Source organism: Hyperolius riggenbachi, chromosome 9 (genome assembly GCF_040937935.1).
Source record: "Hyperolius riggenbachi isolate aHypRig1 chromosome 9, aHypRig1.pri, whole genome shotgun sequence".
Taxonomy (NCBI): domain Eukaryota; kingdom Metazoa; phylum Chordata; class Amphibia; order Anura; family Hyperoliidae; genus Hyperolius; species Hyperolius riggenbachi.
The window spans coordinates 195,063,417-195,086,860 of NC_090654.1; the positions used below are offsets into that span (position 1 = coordinate 195,063,417).

The 23,444-nt window shown below is 43.6% G+C and overlaps 1 protein-coding gene across 2 annotated transcripts in view; it reads right to left on the reverse strand.

Moving 5' to 3' along the window:
- Positions 1-234: 234 nt before the first annotated feature.
- The window catches only part of EOGT (EGF domain specific O-linked N-acetylglucosamine transferase), a 185,136-nt gene continuing 161,926 nt past the window's right edge, over positions 235-23,444 (reverse strand). For both annotated transcript variants that reach the window (XM_068253834.1, XM_068253833.1), the window contains exons 8-16: positions 19,891-19,994; positions 11,757-11,849; positions 10,105-10,176; positions 9,912-9,998; positions 9,176-9,244; positions 4,807-4,868; positions 3,862-3,981; positions 1,148-1,250; positions 235-485 (exon numbers count right to left, since the gene is read on the reverse strand). In XM_068253834.1, coding sequence (XP_068109935.1) covers positions 339-485; positions 1,148-1,250; positions 3,862-3,981; positions 4,807-4,868; positions 9,176-9,244; positions 9,912-9,998; positions 10,105-10,176; positions 11,757-11,849; positions 19,891-19,994 — 857 coding nt within the window. In that variant the 3' untranslated portion in view covers positions 235-338. The remainder of the gene's footprint in view (positions 486-1,147; positions 1,251-3,861; positions 3,982-4,806; positions 4,869-9,175; positions 9,245-9,911; positions 9,999-10,104; positions 10,177-11,756; positions 11,850-19,890; positions 19,995-23,444) is intronic.

Below are 23,444 nucleotides of genomic sequence, written 5' to 3' on the forward strand. Positions count from 1 at the left end.
ATAAATAAACACCTTACTAGCAGAACTGATTCACTGCCAAAATTCAGAACTTCTTCATAAAGGTGGCTTATTACATTTCAGTTATGCAATAAGGCCTTTCAGCTGTTTACATCACAGCATCTGGGAAGCAGCAGTTCAAGTCACCAGCAGCTTGCTCTGTATGAGCGAGCCGAAGGAAGGTTTGGGATGGTGGCAAGGCATAAAGGTAAAAAAGAAAAAAAAATTCCCACGATATAGAATTCAATTCAATAACGGAACATTTAGAACACATATAAATAAATAAGTTACCGTTAAATAAAATAACAGACTTGCTTTCTTAAAATTGACAATGTCAGTGGTTAAAGTTCATCATGTTGCTTTCGAAATGGCCACTTTGGGTGATGAGAAACGTAATCTGCCGCCGAGCCCACCAATCGCATAAATTCTTCCACATCAAACGCATAGTTGGTGAATTTCGGGTGCTCTCCCAAAGTCGGGTGATGTCCCTTCATAGGACGGTATAACAAGATATGTCATTACATGAGATAACAAGTAATCATGTACACAGGAATAATGTAACTTCACTAAACAATCTGCTGATTGCTAGACCAACATAAAAATACCACTTTAGTTGAGGAAAAGCGATCCCATCAGAGGGAGGGAATAGCAGCCCTGGTCCCAAGCCTTACCACTAAATGAACCAAGAATATGAACTGCAGGCAGGGCCATAAGCCCTCTCAGAAGTGCAGGGTACTGACTCTAGAGGGGAGGGCAAGAAGGTGGAGACAGAAATATGGGATATATGAAACCGTGTGATAATGCATGCCATATGGAGTAAGGAGCGCAATCAGCTGGAGGGGGGCTTTAGGGAGAGATTTCACTCATATTGGGGAAAGAAGAAGATGCCTACTCAGTTAAAAATCTATACATCACAAGGGATTTTTCTGTTATTTAAAGGACACCTGGAGAGAGAAGTATTCCATATTTATTTACTTTTAAACAGCAAATTGCCTGGTTGCACCCCCCCCTCCCCCCCCCGGACTACACTGACACCTCACAGGCTGCACTGACTCCCCACAGGCACTGAGATTCCACAAACTGACACCCCCAAACTGCACTGTCTAGTCCTCCTACATTGTGTAAATGTCACAGCCAGTCCTGGATTTACCTTATCCTCAGGAAAAACCTTGTTGGCATTCTCCCATGTCATGTAGTGAACTCCGCGAAGCCTTGCCAAATCCAGGTAACACCTCTCATCTTCACAGTTATACCTGGAAAATTCATATAATCCACATAACTGGTCTACCCATCAAAAGCCTGCAAACTTAGCCAAAATGTAAAAATCCTTGGTTACAGATTAATGCAACTCTCATCCAAGTTGTCGCTGAATAATACAAAATGCATTAAAAAAAAGCGGAAAAAAACTGCGCAGTACTATTCTCCGCTGGAGAGAGATGGAGAGAGCGCACTGTGCTTGCTCAGACTGGCCGAAGTCACAGGACCCGGTACCACAGCTGGACTGAGGACGGCGGCGTGGGAGCGATCAGTGCAGATGGGTCTGGTGGAAGCCTCAGGTAGGTATAAAACTTTGAGTATTTTTCGTCTTTGGCACATTTTAGATGAGGAACATAACATTGCATTCCAGCATAATAACCTTATACTATCTGTGAAACATGGTGGTGTTCTGATTTGGGCATGTTTTGCTGCATCTGGGCCTGGACAGCATGCCATCATTGACAGAATAATTCTTAACTATAGCAAAGACTTCTAAAGGTTAATGTGAATACAGTACATCTGACTGAGAACTGAATTAGAAGAGACAGTCATGCAGAAAGACAACAATCCTAAACACACCAATTGATCTTCCAAAGAATGAGTAAATTAAAATACTGGGCAGGAATCCACAGATTTTCACTTTCACATGGTCACTTGATGCTGCCACTCATTTATAGAGAAACCGTGACCAAGAATTGAACTTTATCCCAATCAGTAGCTGATACTCCCTTTCCCATGTGAAATCTTTACATTTTCAAAAACGGATCATCAGGGGGCTCTGTATGGCTGATATTGTGGTGAAACCCCTCCCACAGTGCAATGTCAGGACAATGGTCCATACAGTTTCCTGTCTGTGAACCTCATTGCATTGTGGGATATGACAGCTGTTTACAGCTGGGTCCAACTGCCAAAAAAGCAAACAGCATCTCCTTCCACTGATATCTCTCCTTCCACTGAATGTCAGAATGTAAATCAGGGAGAGGAAAGATATTACAATGGGAAAACATTGACTAAATGATTTATACATAATTATTGAAAAAAATGAAGCAATTTTCTATTACATTATTTTCACTGGAGTTCCTCTTTAACTCTAAATCAGAGTAACCTAAGTGGGGCCTGATATTATAAATCATGTTCTCTTTTTATCCCGAAATTCTTCAAATCTCAATCTGGAAAAACAAGTCAGATCTATGGATGCTTTTGAGAAAGTATCAATGATGTGGCATTTTTATGATTTCTGAAGATCCCTTGGCCTGTCCACAGATCACAATCCATCTAGCTCCTTACTGCTTTGTGACATTGATTCAACTCAGAAATTATTGAACTTGACTCAATGTATCTCTTTTCTATCCCTTAAGGCCCTAAACGCCCATCAAACAAGATTGATAATGTAATACTATACCTGCACTACGTCAGGTTTACAAGAATTACTAATAGGGGTAAGGGACCCTGTCACTATGATTAATGCCTGTGGATTATCAGAAACTTCATAAGCAAACACACAGATCTGGTGTGCCTGCTATCCCGATGACCCTGAACACAGGGCTCATGGGAACTAAGCTCAGTGCTTTATTTTAGGAGTCTATAAATATGTATAAATCATTCCACTGAAAGGCGTCATGTTAAGCCACTTCCAGAAATATGAATATAACCAAAGACATATTTTAAGAAAGAATTGTACTAGAAGTTATTTCATTCTAATGTGCTCCTATAGAAAGTTTCTTGTTGAATTACTAAAGACTTCCAGGCCAAATGCCTATAATATTTTACTGTGGGACTGTGCATAAAGAGTTGTTTTTTCCCTTCAGCAGACTGGCTCCAAGAATCCCAGCCCAGCACAGCTGCAACAAAAATACATGTACTTAAACTTTTTACACTGAGAAAAATTCATGACCTTCCTTCACTACTTTCTGCCACTCACCCTCAGTCCCTTTGTTCCCAAAAGGCCACGTTAGCCTTGTTCACACGCAAGACTGTTCTCGGCTAAGAGGGGTCGCTTCTGCCAAGAATCTAGGTTGTGTACAGTGGGCCCCTAACCTCTTTGATTATAACATGTGCACAGTGGCCCTGACCTCCCAGACTCTAGCATGTGTACAGTGGCCCTACAGCCTGGGATGCTTTAGCCAAAAATCTTACAAGTGTACAAACACCTCAGCCACCCTTGGTGACTCGGCCAATGATCAGTATGGAGGATCGACTCAGCAGAGCACTGGCCAAGGGCTCTGTTCTCCCTACTCAACCTGCCCCCTCTGTGTCCTCTGTCATATGCCACTGAGGGCTCTCCCCCACCCCCTGCATAGCAACAGAATACACTGCTAGCCAAGAGGCTAGTGACATGTCTGTACAGCCTTTTCTCCCCCCTGCTATACAAGGGCTGTGATCTTTAGTGGGGAGTGTGGTCCAGAGAGGAGGGCAGCATCTGGACAGCAGGCTCTTGGAAAGTGCAAATGACATTTTGAATCCCACTCTGTACACAAGATATTCTAAGTTAGTATGTTTAGTCATTACCTCTCTGTACGAGTTCTACAACTTTCAGTAAGCACAGGTATTCGTAAAACCGTACAGGCATTCTTCTGTGGTATTTGCAATGCTGGTGAAAGTACTCACAGTTCAAACACAACAGCCCAGTCTGGTAAAAACAATAAATGTGTCAGCCCGGCTCCATGCATCCCAATAAATATATCAGAGTTATGTGTGATCTTCAGCTGTTCAAGGAATCCAAGAGACCTAATGAAAACAAATAACAGAGTGTAAGATAAATGTACGAGGAAGCAAGCTGTTATTAGTGATCCACAATCTGCTTGGTTCTCATCAACAATTTCTGGCTCATTCAGTGAAACACTCTATTCTAAATTCAATAATTATACTGACTCTTACATAAGCCCAGGTACATTTAAGATGCCCATACAGTTACTGTTTTTGCAGCCCGATCGACCACCCGATTTGATCATTTTATTAAATCGGGTGAAAATCTGTGCTGCAACATCTCTGCCTGATCGATGATTCGACTGATTTCAGGCCAAAATCCCTCAAATGCGTTGATCGGACATGAGTTCCCCTGCAAAAGTGCTCTATCGTGACATCACACACACATCACATGACACACGTGCCACGTGGATGTGCTCAATGGTGACATTGAAAGAGGCCATGAGTCACGGGAGCAGTTCAGATGAAATTTTACACAGAAAGGACTCCAGGGGGAACAGACATTTACTTTAGGGGAGTGGCCAGGCAAGCAGTGGAGGCGGCAGGGAATCGGTCTGCAGTGTATAGGCAGGCAAAAGATCTCTCTCTTATCAGATTCGATCAAAGAGACATTTGATTCTTGATCGATCTGCACCTTTAGATTTCTGTTTTTGACTATGCCATCTGAATCTACCTGGTTAGACATTCTGACTTTACCACTCCTGGCCAGCTTTATATGGCAGTTTCAAATGTTGTACAGAACCTTAGAAGAAGATCACTGTAAACAACATAAATCCTTCACCAATAACAGCGGTCTTGTCCCGCGCAGCCCCCCCCCCCCCCTCTCTCGACATCTCGGTGACGTACCTATACTTGTAATCCACAACTTGTACTTGATATAGGGGAACTGTCTTCAGTGCTTCAACTAGCTGGAAGAATAAAAGGGAATAAATTGCACACAAGCATATACCATATACTGTACACACAAACACACTAAAACAGTGAAAAGGTGCCACTGCTGTTTGCCGACAGGTATATTCTGGAACAAATAAGTGATTCTACTAGAGGACGTTCAGCAGATATATAACAATCAAAGCAATTATTCTTGTCAATAGATGATTTTGGCACGACGCTGGAAAATAGAATTGCCGCTTGGCTACGCCTTTTCCCAAAAGGCAATGCACTGCTACACTAGGAGAGTGGACTGCTTGGCACCTTCATAAGTCACACTTTTAAAAATATTACATAATTATTGTTTTTGTTTGTCAGTTGATTTTTTAGGTTGAGGCATGCAGGTGAGGAAACACTTTATTTTACTGGACATGGGAGCATTTTTTTTCCTGGATATGGACTTAAACAATACCTACACTGTAACACTGTTTCCGATCACTTGTGCACAACATCGATCAGAAAAACAATCGGTAATCAGATCGGACTTTTTGGAAATAATCGAATCAACCCATCTATCTGATGGGAAATTGCATGGTGTGCACCACCCTTAAGATTGTCAGCTAATTTCTTAATAAGGCCAGTTATTTATTATTTATTGTATTTATAAAGCGCCAAAATATTACGCAGAGCTGTTTACAATGTGTTTATTAAAGGACACCTGCGAGATTAATTTAAAAAAAAAAAAAATCAGATACTTACCACAAGCCTCTGGATACTAATGAGACTTCCCTCGTCCCCCTTTACAGCCCCGCACCAGCATTGGCTCCCCTGGAGCAACAGGCAGCATAATATTTACACAAGGGCAGTATCAGCTTCCTACTCAAGCGCTTGTGAAATTTGACAAGCCTGATCGGGTCCGCTCTAGAGTGGACACGATTGGGCTTGACTACTTCCGCTGGATCCCAATAGGGAAGTTGGTACTGCTCCTGTGCGAGGCTCCTGAAAAGGAGGTCTTTGGGGGGGCCCAGCGCTGGATCCCCTTAGGTGAGGAGGAAGGGGAAACCCCTTTAGGATCCAGAGGCTTCCTTCACCCGAGGCAAGTACCCCCCCGGGACACTTTTTTTCCCTTCAGGTACACTTTAAATGTCTTGCACCAATCTACATGTACCAAAGTCCACATCAGTTTGTAGGGATGTCAAATTGCAAATACATTTGAGATGATGATGGAGCATTATGCTAATTATTATGCTACATGCTAGGCCTGAACGATTTTAGGGAAAGATTGAGCATCGAGCGATTTCTGTCCGAAATCACGATTTCGATTCGATTCACAATTTTTTTCCAATCAAGCTTTGTTCCCCCTCTGAGCCTCTTTGTGCCCCCTCGTACCTCCTCTGTGCCCGCTCTGTGTCTCTCTGTGCCTCCTCTGTGTCTCTCTATGTGCCCCCTCGTGTCTCCTTTGTGTCTGCTCTGTCTCCTCTGTGCCTGCTCCGTGCCTCCTCTCTGTCTCTCTATGTGCTCCCTCGTGTCTTCTCTGTGTCTCCTCTGTGCCCACTCCGTGCCTCCTCTGTGTCTCTCTATGTGCCCCCTCTTGTCTCCTCTGTGTCTTTCTATGTGCCCCCTTGTGTCTCCTCTGTGTCAGCTCTGTCTCTTCTGTGTCTCTCTGTGCCCGCTCCGTGCCTCCTCGTGTCTCCTCTGTGTCTCTCTGTGACCGCTCTGTTTCTCTCTGAGCCTGCTCCGTGGTGGTGGAAATTTACAGTCCTGGCCCTGCATACCCCTGTGACCATGCTTACTACTTTAGCCCCTGGCTTACGGGCCTAGTCCAGTACTGGTGAACAGGAACCAAGTGGTCAGCTAGGGGTGGCCCAAAGGATGGGACAGTGATCAGTCCCCGGATACATAAAGGACTAAGCACCGTTGGTATGGTGGGACACAGGCAGGACACAGTGATGCTAGCAGCAGGGTTTCAGCCTTAGCAGGCCTGGAGGAGCTGTAGCCCAGCAGAAGTAGCAGTGCAGCGGCATCCTGATTTTCCATGGCCGCAGTGGTGGAGCATCGGTGTTCTGGTTCCCTGGGCAGCAGGGACAGCGGGACCCATAGATGGCATCGTCAGGGTGTCAGCCAGCAACAGCAGCTGCGGCATCCTGGCCGTGCTTGCTAGATTCCTGCACTGATCTGTAGTGGCAGGTTTGCAGTTCCAGATTCCTCCTGCGGCTGCGATGTGACAAGCAGGCAGCAGCGGAAAAGCGAGGGCATCCCTTGTGGTTCCCAGCAGAGGCAGAAGCAAAGCGTCCTGTATCACCTGGCGGCTGCGGGGAGCATCCAGCAGCGGTGTTGAGCGTGCACGTGGGCTTGATCAGCTGGCAGCCAGCAGCCATGGTGGCACCACATGACAGTGCGGCGGTGGGCGGAGCCGTACGGAGCAGCACAGCGGACGTCGGGGAAACCCGCAGGTGCTGACAATCTCTAGATCGTCTTGACAGGTACCGAGGTTTCGGTTGAAAACCGTGAAACCGTTCAGCCCTACTACATACTTATGCTAACTATTATGAAATTCTATTGTAAAATGAATCAAATCTTGCAGTGGAAGCATTTGGCTGGTCCATTTTCAAGCTGCATAGATTTGCAGTAACATTAGCATAATTCTGACTCATCTTTGAATCATTTGTATATTTCAAGTAAAGTTGGCCCTGACCCAAAACTTCGAACCAAACGCTTTTTTGATGTCCGTGGCACGGGTATATTGGGAAATAAAAATGCCTACAGACGTCTGCTGTAGGTGGAAGTAGTTCTCTACTAAAATGCCTTTAGATGTCCGTGGCGTACGGATGCAAAAACACTAAACACCTAAAGATGTCCGTGGCAGTCTAAGGGTTAATCACGGTGGCCGGCGTGACAGTACTGCGCATGCGCGATTAAACCGCGCATGCACAGTACTGTCATGCCGGCTGCCGTGATGATGCGAGGCGGCCGGCGTGGTGACGACAGCCGTGACGTTTAAGGAAGAGGAGCCCGACACTCGGGCCCAGTGTCGCCCGGGAGCTGCCGGGAAGCCATTTCTGGACAGGCCCAGGGAGAAGAGCAAGATGGACGCCGTGGGACCTCCCGACCTACGGTGGGCTACAGAAAGCCTCAGGTGAGTACCAATTTTTTTATTTAGAGGTCAGAGGTCTTTTAATCAGGAAGAAACATGCTTCTTATTTTGTTCTGTTTATATGTATTTTATAGGGAATTAGAGTATTAAAAAAAAGGATTTGGCTTGAGGAATGCCCTATAAACTATATGAAAGGAACACAACTATGTAATGAGTAAAAGTTTATTTCGGATCCACTTTAAAGGGAATCTGTGGCGAGTTGGATATGGAGGCTGACATGTTTTTTTCCTTTTAAATAATAACAGTTGCCTGGCTGTCCAGCTGATTCTCTGCCTCTACTTTAAGACATAGCCTCTGAACCAGTATGCAGTTCACAGGTCTATGACAAATCTGACAAGATTAGCTGCATGCTTTTTTCAGGTGTGTGATTCAGACCCTACTGACCAGAAAGATCAGCAGGACCGCCAGGCAACTGGTATTGCTTAAAAGGAAATAAATATGGGCAGCTTTCATAGGTCTTATACCTCAGGTTCCTTTTAAAATAGCAAAAGATGAGTCCTCAAAAATGGGAGTGGTTTCCCAAAAATGGTAGAGCAGACCACCATGTTTGACAGAGCAAGTTAGTACAAGGGACCTTAACGTTGTGAGGTGCAGGTCTCACTTAAATTACTAATAGAGAAAGTGTTTGCACCAGGGAAGGACAAGTGAGAGTGTCCTTGCTATTTTTGTCTGCATACGCTGGCAAAATACACCAACTGACTCATAATATAAATTCTAAAATTTCCTTCCAAATCTAATTCTTCAAAAACAAGAAGGAATGCTCCTGCTGATTGATGAAAACAGTGATTTTTTTGTCTCTTACTTAAAGTGAAAAAAACATTTGCCCATTTAATTACCTGGGGCTTCTACCAGCACCCTGAAGTCCCCCTGCTTCTGTGCCATTATTCTGTGCTCAGCCGTTCCTCCGCTGTCCCCCTCCAAAATCTGTCTGACTCCCGAGTTGCTGGGTATTCGTGGTACTGGCAGAGTGTGTCCGTAGTCGGGAGCGGTCTGCGCATGCATGGTAGCAATTTTTGCTTACTGTGCAGAGCTCGTCCGTCAATGGGAGCCCAATGGAGGTGGACAAGGAAGGGACGGAGAAGTGCGGGATGATGGCGAGGGAACAGGAAGGCTTCAGGGGGCTGGATGAAGCCTCAGGTAAGTAAATGGGCAATTAGCTTTAACAACCAAAAAGTAAAAATGAGTTCATACCTTGTCCAAATTTAGTATTTTCCGGAACTCTGTACTTCGTATTAGAATGGTAATCCGGACTTTTTCCTCCTATGGCCGAAAAGTTTTACTTGGTTAAAAATTAGACTTCTGGCAAATTACCATATTTTTCAAAACACAAGACATGTGGTGGCCCCTTGCAGCGATTGCAGTGGAGGAGACACAAGATGTAGGAGTGTGCCAGGAAGGGCTTCCTCTATGCTATTATTTTGCAATTGCCGCATGTTACAGAAAGCCTTGCGGGGGGTGGGGGGGCATAGGCGCCACTGGGATTCAGATGTGCTTTTACACAACAATTGCTTTGGGGTATACAGTTACAGGAGCCTTGGGGCGCACTAAGTTTAGTATATTTTTTCCCGTTTTTTGTCTCCTAAACCAAGGTGTGTTTTATGGCCAGGTGCGTCTTATGGTCCAAAAAATATGGTATAAATGTATATTTCAAATAGAGGTTTTATATGTTATAAAAACAGCATAAACACCAGGATTTAAGTCAACTGGTTGCCAGCCAAAACAACTGCTTTTAAAAAGTTCATTCAGAAATCAAGTGTCCCCTGATATAAATTGAGAATACTTTTAGTGATCCATGACCATTAATAACTGAACCTCTACAGTATTATTATTTCTGTACTATAATTTAGTGATGGAGAAGCTGAGAAGACTCAATAGGGAAGATATCACTTTCACTTCCTGCGCTAGAAAGGAAACTCCCACCTCATACCTTCATCACTTCCTGAGAGATGTTCAGCCGGTGAAGCACATGTTGGGAAAAAGCTTGGAATAATCCAGTGCCGCGACAGTGCGAGATCTATAAACACAAAACCTGCTCAGATTTATGGCCATATTAAAGCATGAATCCTCTCTCTTCAAACAATGAGTCTCTTGTCATCCATGATCACATGCAACCAGCTTACCAGTGGTGTGTTGTAAAAAAGGCCATATCTCATCCTTGGGAGAAGTGCGAACACCGCATCCTTGAAGCAGATCTTAAAAATTAAAAAATAATATGCATGAGTTCTAATTTTTTCACTTAGTGCATGTTCAGTGTGACTTAGGGCAAGACATGTAAACCAGTTGAGGGGTGCAGATTAGTTGGGGGGAGTTGAAAGTGAGGGGAAGATAAGAGAGCACAATGTAGGGTACTAGAAGAGGTGCATGGAGGGGGGAGTAGAAGAATAAGTGTGGTCTCCTAAAATCTTGCCTCTTGGAACCATCCCCACCCCACCTCTTTTCCTGCTTATATTGTTGGGCTTTGAGGAATTTGGCCAGTTGCCCGAACACCCAAAAAACATTAAGGGAACTATTTAATAGTGCTGCCGTTACTACATTAATTAACGTAGAAGCGGCTGCACTATTAAAGTATCATGGTCACTCTACATAGAATAAGCAAGTACTTCAAAGGAGCGCGCATCGCTGAAGAGCGCACACTGGGGGAGATTTATCAACACATTACCGACAGTTTTTTCTTCTTAATCTGTTCTAACCAGCAGGAAGAACAGTTCTGCATGATAATAAGAACCTTCTTAAATCCTTGGTAATAGTTGCAATTTAGCGTGGATTTCTAGAGCTGCACTACAGTTAAGGAAAGTGCAAATCCATCCCTAAACTGGCGCAGATTAAGAAGTGCTTTATAGTAGTTCTACAGATGTAGAATTGCAGGCTAGACATGATTTGTGTGGTGCTCCCCCCCCCCCCCCTTCCCCTGCTGAATTCCTCCTCAGAGCCTGCTGCTATCAATACAGCAGGTGTGTTGGTTACCTCAGCAACAGCAATTCCCCTCACACACTGCACTGTCTGAGAGACTCCACCTATTTTACAACAGTTTTAGAAGGAATCTGCACCATTTAGTGATTTCTGAGACCGTTCTGCATGGATTTCTAAAAACCTACTAATATTTTGTCTCAGACACTCTTGATAAATGTCCCCCACTATGCTGACAGCAGCGTGCGCTTGCTGGATTAACCTGCGCAGTTTAGCGCAGTAAATGTTCATGAATCAACCCCAATGCATATTACCTGGCTTTCCTGATCCTCTGCCTTTAATGCTTTTAGCCATAGACTCTAAACAAGCTTGCAGATCAGGTGCTCTGACTAAGGGCCTGTTTCCACTACACGCAGATTGGATGCAGAATGGATGCAGAAAAACTCCAATGAATGCCTATGGGCCTGTTTCCACCAAACGCGATTTTTCTGATGCAGATTTTCCCATAGACATTCATTGGAGTCAGTTTTTCTGCATCCAATCTGCGTGTAGTGGAAACGGGCCCTCAAGAGAGGGAAGCCTCAGTATCCTATTAAGGCTTTCCTCACTATTCCATTGTCCCCATCGCTGAGCTCGGCCCCACAAAAGATTAGCAACAATTGTCGCTAATCACATCAGGGCCGCGCAGCTCCAGATGAGAACCAACAAGCAAAAAAACATTCTTGGTCACCTTAGGAATCTGATTAATTGATTGCTTCTGTGGAAAGGTGATATGGGGCAAAATGTAACACTCTTCTAGACCACATGCAATCTTGGAGAAATTAAACATCAGTGATTTATAAATATGTGATTTAAAACTATTTACCCGTTTTGAATCGTATGCTTTCAAGTGAATGACCTCATGGTCAGTAAATGCTTTCCATGTCTCACCAAACAGATCTCCATAGCCATAGAAACTCTGCAATCAGATGAAGAGAACATTGATTTACAATTCTTTTCTGTGCATATGAAACAACCCAGCAGCCTGTGCCCTGTGGAATGCTTATGTACACACAATGCCAAATTATTATTTCAGATAGGCCTTGTGTGTGGCTGCCTGAAACTGGAATAAGGGAATGCCTATATATATATCTCAGTCCTCACTGACTACTCTTAGAAATGAACACCCCTGTTATTGTGCATCTACACCATACAATATTTTGTCCGATTCAATTCGATTAGATTCGATTCAATCTGACATGTCCGATCGGGATTCGATTCAATTTGCCATTGCAAAATAATGGCAAATTGTATCAAATCCTGATTGGACATGTCAGATTGAATTGAAATGAATTGAATCAAATCGGACAATAAATTGTATGGTGTAGATGGGGTTTTACACTGCGTGTATTCAATGTCACAAGCACATTATACCACTGCCAAGAACAATAAGGTACACCTTTATCAACTCATGACCTTCCGGGGGCAAATGAAGCAGGCGCTAGTACCTCGCAGACACCGCACTGATATGCGGAAGTGACGTCATATGTCACTTTTGCATCTGCAGCGCAGTGTCTACAGGGGTTACTATGCGCCCGCTTCTCACTGGTCGCTGGCTGATCGGAGTTCTGAGTAATGCTGCCTGTTACAAGATAGGCAGCGGGTACAGACAGGACAAAGCAAGCGGGCGGCGCTGATCTAAGGTCTGACACATCACGGTGAGTGGGGTGGGGGTCCCTGTAACTAACTAAACTGGGGGGCACCTGTCACCACTCAAAATGTTCTGCAGACGCCCATGGTAATGGTGCAAGCCAGAGAAGGGTCGAGGTAGGGTTAACATTTTTCTTTAAAATTGGTTAGTTTTGGACAAATGATGGTGAAAATCCGTTTTAGATACTGCATCAACATGGAGTAGGTTAGTGTTAGGTACAGGGATGGGGCAGGTCAGTGCTAGATATCAGTAAGGGGCATGTCAGTGCTGATATCAGTAAAGAGCAGGTCAGTGCTAGATATCAGTAAGGGGCATGTCAGTGCTAGATATCAGTAAGGGGCAGTTCAGTGCTAGATATCGGTAAGGGGCATGTCAGTGCTAGATATCAGTAAGGGGCAGGTCAGTGCTAGATATCAGTAAGGGGCATGTCAGTGCTAGATATCAGTAAGGGGGAAATCCGTGTTAGGTATCAGCAAAGGGCGTGTCAGTGTTAGGCCTCACGGAAGGGCAGGTCATGGATAGGCATTAGTAAAAGGCAGGTTAGAGTTAGTTATCAGGCAGGGGTAGGTAAGGTTTAGGAATCAGGAGGGAGTAGCTTAGTATTGGGTATAAAGAGAGGGTAGGTTTGTTTTTGAGGTCAGGAAGGGAAGCATAGTATTTGATATTGAGAGAAGGCAGTATTGTGTTAGGGTATGATAGAGGAAGATATCAGGAGGGAGTAGGTTAGGCTTAAGTATCAGGTGGGTACAGGTTAGTGATGGCTATCAGGAGAGGGCAGGTTAGTGATAGCTCTTAGGACAGGACAGGTTAGTGATAGCGATCAGGAGAGGGCAGATTGGTAATACCAATGAGAAGAGGGCAGATATCAGGAGAGGGAGGTTAGTTATCAGAAGGGGGAAGGTTAGTGTTAGCTATCAGGAGAGGGCAGGTTAGAATTAACTATCAGGAGAACACAGGTTAGTGTTAACCATCAGGCGTGGGCAGGTTAGTGCTAGCCATCAGGAGTGGGCAGGTTAGTGCTAGCCATCAGGAGTGGGCAGGTTAGTGCTAGCCATCAGGAGTGGGCAGGTTAGTGCTAGCCATCAGGAGTGGACAGGTTTGTGCTAGCCATCAGGAGTGGACAGGTTAGTGCTAGCCATCAGGAGTGGGCAGGTTAGTGCTAGCCATCAGGAGTGGGCAGGTTAGTGTTAGCCATCAGGAGTGGGCAAGTTAGTGTTAGCCATCAGGAGTAGCCAGGTTAGTGTTAGCTACTGTATCAGAAGTGGGCAGGTTAGTGTTAGCTACTGTATCAGAAGTGGGCAGGTTAGTGTTAGCTATTGGGAGAGGGCAGGTTAGTGTTAGCTATTGGGAGAGGGCAGGTTAGTGAACGCCATCAGCAGAGGGGATGTAAGTGTTCGGTATTTGTAGGGAGTAGGTAAGACTTCAGTATCATAAGGTAGCAGGTTAGTAGAACTTCGTCACCAAACTGGTGTATTTTTAATATGTAAGAATTTGAACTGCAATATTACACAGTGACTTTGCTGGAAGAAAGGCTGCTTTCTTCACCAGGCTTTAGTTTGCGCTACTAGATCTACACCTTGATTCTGAAAGCTGGAACTTTTTCTTTCATAGCTCTTTCTTAGCGCTTTGTCAAATATTATTATTTCCAGGTCTACTGTGCTTGCCAAATAACTAAAATATTTCTGCCGCCCCCACTCTCCATTAGGTTAGAGTTCGTTATCAGGCAGGGGTAGGTAAGGTTTAGGTATCAGGAGGGAGTAGCTTAGTATTGGGTATAAAGAGGGGGTAGGTTTGTTTTAGAGGTCAGGAAGGGAAGCATCGTATTTGATATTGAGAAGGCAGTATTGTGTTAGGGTATGATAGAGGAAGATATCAGGAGGGAGTAGGTTAGGCTTAAGTATCAGGTGAGTACAGGTTAGTGATGGCTATCAGGAGAGGGCAGGTTAGTGATAGCTCTTAGGACAGGACATGTTAGTGATAGCTATCAGGAGAGGGCAGATTGGTAATACCAATGAGAAGAGGGCAGATATCAGGAGAGGGAAGTTAGTTATCAGAAGGGGGAAGGTTAGTGTTAGCCATCAGGAGAGGGCAGGTTAGAATTAACTATCAGGAGAACACAGGTTAGTGTTAACCATCAGGAGTGGGCAGGTTAGTGTTAGCCATCAGGAGTAGCCAGGTTAGTGTTAGCTATCAGACGTAGCCAGGTTAGTGTTAGCTACTGTATCAGAAGTGGGCAGGTTAGTGTTAGCTATTGGGAGAGGGCAGGTTAGAATTAACTATCAGAACACAGGTTAGTGTTAGCCATCAGGAGTGGGCAGGTTAGTGTTAGCCATCAGGAGTAGCCAGGTTAGTGTTAGCTATCAGACGTAGCCAGGTTAGTGTTAGCTACTGTATTAGAAGTGGGCAGGTTAGTGTTAGCTATTGGGAGAGGGCAGGTTAGTGTTAGCTATTGGGAGAGGGCAGGTTAGTGAACGCCATCAGCAGAGGGGATGTAAGTGTTCGGTATTTGTAGGGAGTAGGTAAGACTTCAGTATCATAAGGTAGCAGGTTAGTAGAACTTCGTCACCAAACTGGTGTATTTTTAATATGTAAGAATTTGAACTGCAATATTACACAGTGACTTTGCTGGAAGCAAGGCTGCTTTCTTCATCAGGCTTTAGTTTGCGCTACTAGATCTACACCTTGATTCTGAAAGCTGGAACTTTTTCTTTCATAGCTCTTTCTTAGCGCTTTGTCAAATATTATTATTTCCAGGTCTACTGTGCTTGCCAAATAACTAAAATATGTCTGCCGCCCCCACTCTCCATTATTTCTGAACTGGCAGGCTGTCCCTCGGGACCTTGGGGTGCAGCTGGGGGGAGGTCCGGCAGGATATAGATGGACCTTATCACCAGCAGCCAGTTGGTTCTATGATGAGGAAGGATATCCACCCACTCAGCCTGCTGGGTACCATGCCAGATTGTATCAAAAGGAGCAATTTTGATTTACGCTCTGCAGCAATCTCCTGAATTATTGAGGTGTGCAGGCTGCTCTCCACACTGACTGGCTGCTGTGTGGGAGATACAATGACCACTATAGCAACGATGCCGGCTATTGTCATCTGCTAATGGCCATCAACTCCCACTCCCATACAAGCCGCACATGGCTTTGTTCCACCTGCCACACAACTTCACAAGTGATCTGCTCCGGCTCAGACATTTTACTGTGCTGTCACCTTTCCTCATCTGTCATGTGTTTGTTATGATAATCACATTTATTTATGCCCAGTGATAATGAGGCACATCGTATATATTGGTAGCTCTTCCAAGCAGTAAAACTGAACATTTGTCCATTTTACAACAGCATTGTGAAAATCACTTGCACTCCTCCTCAGACTAATGGCCACTTGTAACCCCTCTGGAATAACAAAATAACCATATAGTCATTAAAACCCAACTCTGGCAAGGTTTTAAATACACAATCTGACAGCTTAATAAGCAAAGGGCCCAAGTGTGTGCATCGAAGGACGTCTATGCTCTGCAGCTTGTAAATTTAGGCGTATGAGTCATTTATCTAAATAGCTTAAAGGACCACGATCATGAAAAATTGTAAAATTGAAAACATACATACAAAATGTACAATTCTCCCAGAGTAAAATGCACTATACATTACTTATACATTCCTATGTTGCAGTCACAGTAGGGAGTTCAAAAGGTGACAGATCTAACAGATTTTGAAATAATCAGTCTCCTCAATGGGGATTCTTAGAATTTCCTTTCTTTTTTTTACAAAAAGCACTCTCTGAAAAGGATCTATATAACGATACCAGCCATCTATCTACTCGTAGTACACTATTTTGGCAATTGGACTGAGCAACTGCAGTTCAGTAAATGCTTATATAAATACCAGAGAATCTCTTATTAGGAGATGGATTAGTCCGAAACCTGCCAGACGTCCATGATTACGCACCCGCTGCTGGGAGCATCAGGCGCAGTAGGCCCTTACTGCGAATGCGCAGGATACTCCCAGTGGCGGGAGCAATATCGAGGGCGTCCCTGTCATCTCGCCGCCAGGAAACTTGGGCGCAGGATACAGCTGGTATATGGCTGTATATGGGTATCCTGCTGCTGCAAAAGTTCCCAGCGGCATAAATACTATTCCCCCTCTAGGTCCACGTGGAGAGTGGGAAATTATGTAATTCAGCTTCCAGCTATTGCTGGAGGCCGAATTACAGGGTCTTCTGACGGCGCCAAAGTTACTCACTGTGCGCCGCTATAGCCGTAATTGCTATTATGGTCTATGGTGGCGCAGGCTGCGGCCAAATCTCCTGTGCTGTTATTACAGCGCTTGTGATCGAAGTCGCAAGCGGACAGTGACCGGAGTGGAAACTAAACTAAGACAGCGGTGGACCGGCGGATCGTTCCAGGATGCAGGATGACACAGGCACAGGGTGGCTGCAGGGGACTGGTGGAAGCCTCAGGTAAGTTAAACTTTTTTTTTCGTTTGGTTAAGGTTAAGTACATCTGTACTGAGAGGGATATGGGAGCGGACACACCGTATATACTCGCATATAAGCCGACCCGCGTATAAATAGAGGTACCCACTTTTCCCCCAGAAACCAGGCAAAAAGTGATTGACTCACATATAAGTCCCTTTCCCAAGTATAGCCCCCTCCACAGCAGCCAGACGTGCCCCCAGTCATTCCTTTTCCCCATAGCCAAAAGTGCCCCAAGGATAATACAGCCGTTTCAAGACGCCACCAGATGACATCAAAGATATGAGACACAGCGACTGCCACACAGGAAGAACACCCAATCAATGCACCGCTAACATGTTGCTTGCTCACTCCACTCCACAAGCCATGGGACATAGGTAGTCTTGAGCAGTGCACTCTGCACACTATGTTGCAGGGGATGGGGGCACGGACACAGCAGGGAGCCAGCTGGCAAGAGCAGGATCATTAGTGCAAGATCCTTTCACTCCTCTGCCAGTAACAAAACCTGCTCCACCATCCGTTCTGCTCCACTGACTCACATATAAGCCGAGGGGGTAACTTTTTAGATTATTTTGTTGTGCTGAAAAATTGGACTTATACGCGAGTATATAAAGGTATATATTTCCTTTTAAACAATGCAGATTGCCTGGCTTCCTGCAAGGCATCTGTCTAGCCATAGACCCTGAACAAGCATGCAGACAAGAGGTTTCTGACTGAAGTCAGACTGGATTAGCCACATGATTATTTCAGGTGTGTCATTCAGACACTACTAATGTCAGAAAGTTCTGCTGGACTGCCATGCAACTGGTATTGTTTACAAGTAAATAAATATGGCAGCCTCCATATCCCTTTCAGTTCAGGCGTATTTTAACTTTTGTGAGATACTGTATATATTCATGACATGTCCTTTAAAATGGAATGCTCAAGATATTTCCATACTCCATTTTAAGAACACATGATTTTGTCAGTATCAAAAAAATGTTTGCCATAGTTATTCATTACGTCCTCAGTAACTGTAGCTATGGTTTTCAGTGCTATAACGTAGCTTGAATTGCACAGTGTGGCCCTGCTTCAAAAGCATTCCTCTCTCGCAGCAGTGAATCCAGTGGTACTGCATAGATTTGGCATCTTACCAGCCTGTGCGCTCTCGCTCTGATTAAGAATACCATCAGCTCATAACAAACAGGAGACTTTGCTTCCTGTTCTCACGCTTAAGAATAGGCAGACATATAACCCTCAAAAGTATTATTTCCTAAAATAGCTGCTTTATTCATAGCTACCTTCTAAGGAGAAATATTTGACAAGCATTAAAAGCATATTATCATCCTAAAAGGGGAACACTGACTCTCAACTCAGTCAGTACCTACAGTCTAAATAGCACACCCATTTTACCTAATTTGGGACCAATATGCTCTGGCCTCTTAAGGACCCTTTTTTTTTTAGTTTTAACTATTGGTGTTTCCGAAGTGGTTAACAGAGCAACTGAGGTTCAACCTTTCCCCTCTGAAGTCTCTATGCAGCAGCTGTTTAAATGGTACAACATTAAGTTCCTTCCACTGGCCTTTTCCAATACAACTTTCATTTACATTTTAGAAATCGCCCTAAAAGCACTTGTGCAATGTTTTCCTATAAGAGTGTATGTACCATTTTCTGAGCGCTTTGGCTCAATGGAAGGTATAGTGAAAATCTCAAAGCGCTTGAATAGCGATTTCCCGGGCGGTTTTATGAATAAATGCATTGTATTTATTCATTTCTGGGTCAAACAGTTCACTTCCTGACTAACGTCAGGAAGTTAAAAAATGTATTCGCTCAGCTGAAGTGCTTAGAAAGGTTTTCTAGGTGCAAAGCGCAGGGAAAAGTGCTTAAAAAAAGCTCAATAAATCGTTCAGCGCTTGCGATAGCGTTGGCAATTTATAATGGAAACAAGGCCTAAAAGGGACCTAAAAGGAAAAAAATATTGCAGCCTCCATATCCCTCTCACTTCAGGTGTCCTTTAAAGGATACCACAACTGACATGTGGCATAATAAGATAGACATGGGTATGTACAGTGCCTAGCACACAAATAACTATGCTGTGTTCCTTTTTTTCTTTCTCTGCCTGAAAGAGGTAAATATCAGGTATGTAAGTGGCTGACTCAGTCCTGACTCAGACAGGAAGTGACTACAGTGTGACCCTCACTGATAAGAATTTCCCCCTTTTTTTATCTCTTTCTTGCTCTCAGAAGCCATTTTCTTCTAGGAAAGTGTTTTATAGTTGGAATTTCTTATCAATGAAGGTCACACTGTAGTCACTTCCTGTCTGAGTCAGGACTGAGTCAGCCACTTACATACCTGATATTTACCTCTTTCAGGCAGAGAAAGAAAAAAAGGAACACAGCATAGTTATTTGTGTGCTAGGCACTGTACATACCCATGTCTATCTCATTATGCCACATGTCAGTTGTGGTATCCTATAAAGGAGAACTGTAGTGAGAGGGATATGGAGGCTGCCATATTTATTTCCTTTTAAGCAATACCAGTTGCCTGGCAGCCCTGATGGTCTATTTGCCTAAAAAAGTGTCTGAATCACACCAGAAACAAGCATGCAGCTAATCTTGTCATATCTGTCTAAATTTGTCAGAAACACCTGATCTGCTGCATGCTTGTTCAGGGCCTATGGCTGAAAGTATTAGAGGCAGAGGATTAGCTGAATAGCCAGGCAACTGGTATTGCTTAAAAGGAAATAAATATAGCAGCCTCCATATACCTCTCACTACAGTTCTCCTTTAAAGCAATTTACAATACTCTCCCCCCCTTCTGCAAGTTTGCCTCTAATCATTGTTTTGTGCTACTTACCGTGTCCCACATGACAACCTGAATGTCGGTACTGAATGAGTTGTTGACATGCTGAGTTAAGTAAAGATTGACAAAATCACAAAAATGGTGGTACATGTTTACACCTGCAATCAAAAAAAATATACAAAACATAAAACTACTAGAGAAACCATGTATATATCAAGTTATAGAAAAGATTTGATCCACAACATTCATATTCTAATATTAGAGGTAGTTTTCACATTGCTGAAGTTGTGAAAAAAGGACAATTGAAGTGAGTGATATGGAGGCTGCCATATTTATTTCCTTTTAAGAAATGCAGATTGCCTGGCTGTTCTGCTGATACTCTGCATCTAATACTTTTAGCCATAGACCCGGAACAAGCATGCAGATCAGATGTGTGACTTAAGTTTGACTGCATTTGCCACATGCTTGTTTCTGGTGTGTGATTCAGACACTACTGATGCACTGGCATTGTGCTTCTATATCCCTTTCACTTTAGTTGTCCTTTAAAACGTGCAACTCTACTTTTGTATAAAAATATATATATTGCATAGGTCATAGATACAAAAAAAATGAAGTATCATCATAGTTTAGTCTGTAGTCAACTATTATTTTATGTATGATTCACAGCAGTCATAGCACCAGTACAATGTTTGATGGACGTATCTATTCAAAGAGTTTTTAACATCCAAATTTCTTTCTGCAGTCAGAATATTCATGTAGCCAGTGCTAGTCACTTTCCCTGGGAATTCACAATGCTACATGCTTGCTCACGGCTACAGGATTACAACTTCCTAGAGCACAAGGCAAAGAGAGAAGTTAATGGTAATGGTTGCTCCAATCTCTGCATTACACAGTTGCCCTTGAGGGAATGGTACTGTATTTGATTTTTTTTTATGAAAATGGCATCCCATTTTAAAGAGAATGAATAGTGGTATCAGAGTACATTTGTTCTAATTGCATTTAGCACTAAAAAAATATATTTATTTGTAAATTAAAACATGAACTTGCATAATAAGGTTTTATTGAAAAGGACTTTATAATGATAAAAGTGTCAGCAGAACATAATGAAGAATGTCAGATACAAAAAAAAAAAAAAAAATTAAGTTAGCATGTTGCTTCGCTGTAAACACACTAGATTTCCCTCAGCTGAAATGATTACTGTTGATGCTTTAGTCGGAAAACAAAACAAGTGCCCCCTAATAGAGGTCCGTCCGGTCGGATCACTATTCCCAATACTTGTTGTTTCCTGTAGAACCTTAAAGCGGACCTGAACTCAGAATGTGCTCTCAGTTCTAAAAGAAACAACAGCATAATAACCTCTACAGAAAAATACTTTTTTGCTACAGCCGATACAAATCCTGCAATAAATCTGCAATCTATCTAATTACTGCTTTCATGGAGGCACACATAGGGTTAACATCCTGTATTTGTGTCAGGCAGCTGGTGGATCCAATTACAACTTATGCTTAGTCACAGATCAGGGGGAATTATGCTGGATCCACACGGTGCGTTCGCGCACTCGATTTCCTGCTTGATTCCCATCGATTCGTTTATTTCCAACATGTCCGATTTGGATTTCGATGGATTGCTAGGTCGATTCGCGTGCAGAGTATGCCAAATCAACCTAACGATCCATCGAAATCCAAATCGGACATATTGGAAATAAACGAATCGATGGGAATTGAGCGGGAAATCGAGTGCGCGAACTCACCGTGTGGATCCAGCTTAAGACAGGCTAAACTCTTGAAATACATACACAGGGTGCATTTCTATATGTGAAAGAATTTAGGTCCTTTAAAAAGAACGTTCAGCCTCACAAAGACACTCACCCTTCTCCCCCTCCCCTCTTTACTGTGCAGTACACGCTGCTCAGCCAGGGACAATTCTGTCTTTAGTACGATCATTTCCAAACTGCAGCCCATATGCATCTCCAAAAATCATTCTAGGTGACAAGACTGTTGAAGTGATTCTCAAGCACAGGAAGCATAGCATGTCAACAGGTGTCATGTTGTGCAGTTGTATGATATATTATTATTATTTATTTATAAAGCGCCAACATATTCCGTGGCGCTGTACAATGTAAGAAAACAAACAAGGGATACATAATGATACAGACAGTGATATACATCAAATATGAACACTGATACAAGATACAGCACTGCTGATTACAATTTGATTTAACATGAAGACTAAAATGTATATATGTCTAACAGTGTGCAAGCAATTAAATTAATAACATTCCATGACACAAAAGGGTGAGAGCCCTGCCCTTGCGAGCTTACAATCTAAAGGAATGGGGTGGAAACAAGAGGTGGGGAAGTATACAGTATATGTACAGGCAGTGCGTAATTAGGTTATTTAGTGGGTGCATGGCCAAAGCTAGAGAATATGCTTGTCGGAAAAGGTGGGTTTTGAGGGAGCGTTTAAAGATTTCAAAGGTGGGAGAGTGGCGGATGTGTTGTGGAAGGGCATTCCAGAGGAGGGGTGAGGCACGTGGGAAGTCTTGTACACGTGAATGTGAGGAGGTAATTGTAGCAAAAAAAGACTTGGAGGAAAGATACGGAGCACGTATACCCCAGGAAATGTAAATACAGACTGATTCAATGTAGAAGAGGATAGAAGAAGCTCGTGTGCAGACCTTAGATTGCGGTTGGGTTGGTATCTGGAGACTAGTGAGGAGATGTACAAGGGAGAGAGATTGTGGAGAGCTTTGTAGGTTAGGGTTAAGAGTTTTAACTGAATCCTCTTATTAATTGGTAGCCAGTGAAGAGCTTGACAGAGAGGGTCAGCAGAGGAAGAGCGAGAGATGAATGAGTCGAGCAGCAGAGTTCAGTACAGAATTGAGCGGTGCTAGTCGGTTAGTTGGAAGTCCACCAAGCAATATATTACAATAGTCCAATCGAGATATAATAAGAGCATGTACTAACATTTTGGTTATGTCATGGGAGAGAAAAGGTTGGATACGTGCTATGTTTTTCAGTTGGAAGTGGCAGGAGCTGGTTAGGGAGTTAAGGTCTGGGGCTGAGAGGTACAGTTGTGTATCATCTGCATATAGGTGGTATAAGTTACCAAGACCGTGCATGTAGATGGAGAAGAGGAGGGGCCCAGGTACAGAGCCTTGAGGTACCCCTACAGAGAGAGGATGTGAAGAGGAGGCCTGATCTGAATAAGAAACAGTGAAAGACCTTCCAGTGAGGTAGGAAGATATCCAGGAGAGAGTGAGGTCCTTTATTCCTATAAATGAAAGGATCTGTAGGAGTAGAGTGTGGTCGACAGTGTCGAATGCTGATGACAGATCTAGAAGGATGAGTATGGAATAATAGCCTTTGGATTTAGCTGTGAGGAGATCATTAGCTACTTTAGTGAGGGCTGTTTCCGTGGAGTGGTTTGGCCGGAAGCCAGACTGGAACTGATCAAGCAAGGAATTTGCAGATAAATACTGACTTAGTTCAGCATGAATGTGGCGTTCAAGTAATTTAGATGCAAATGGGAGAAGTGACACTGGGTGGTAGTTAGCAAGTTCGGTGGGGTCTAGAGATGGTTTTTTAAGTAGTGGTGTTACAACAGCC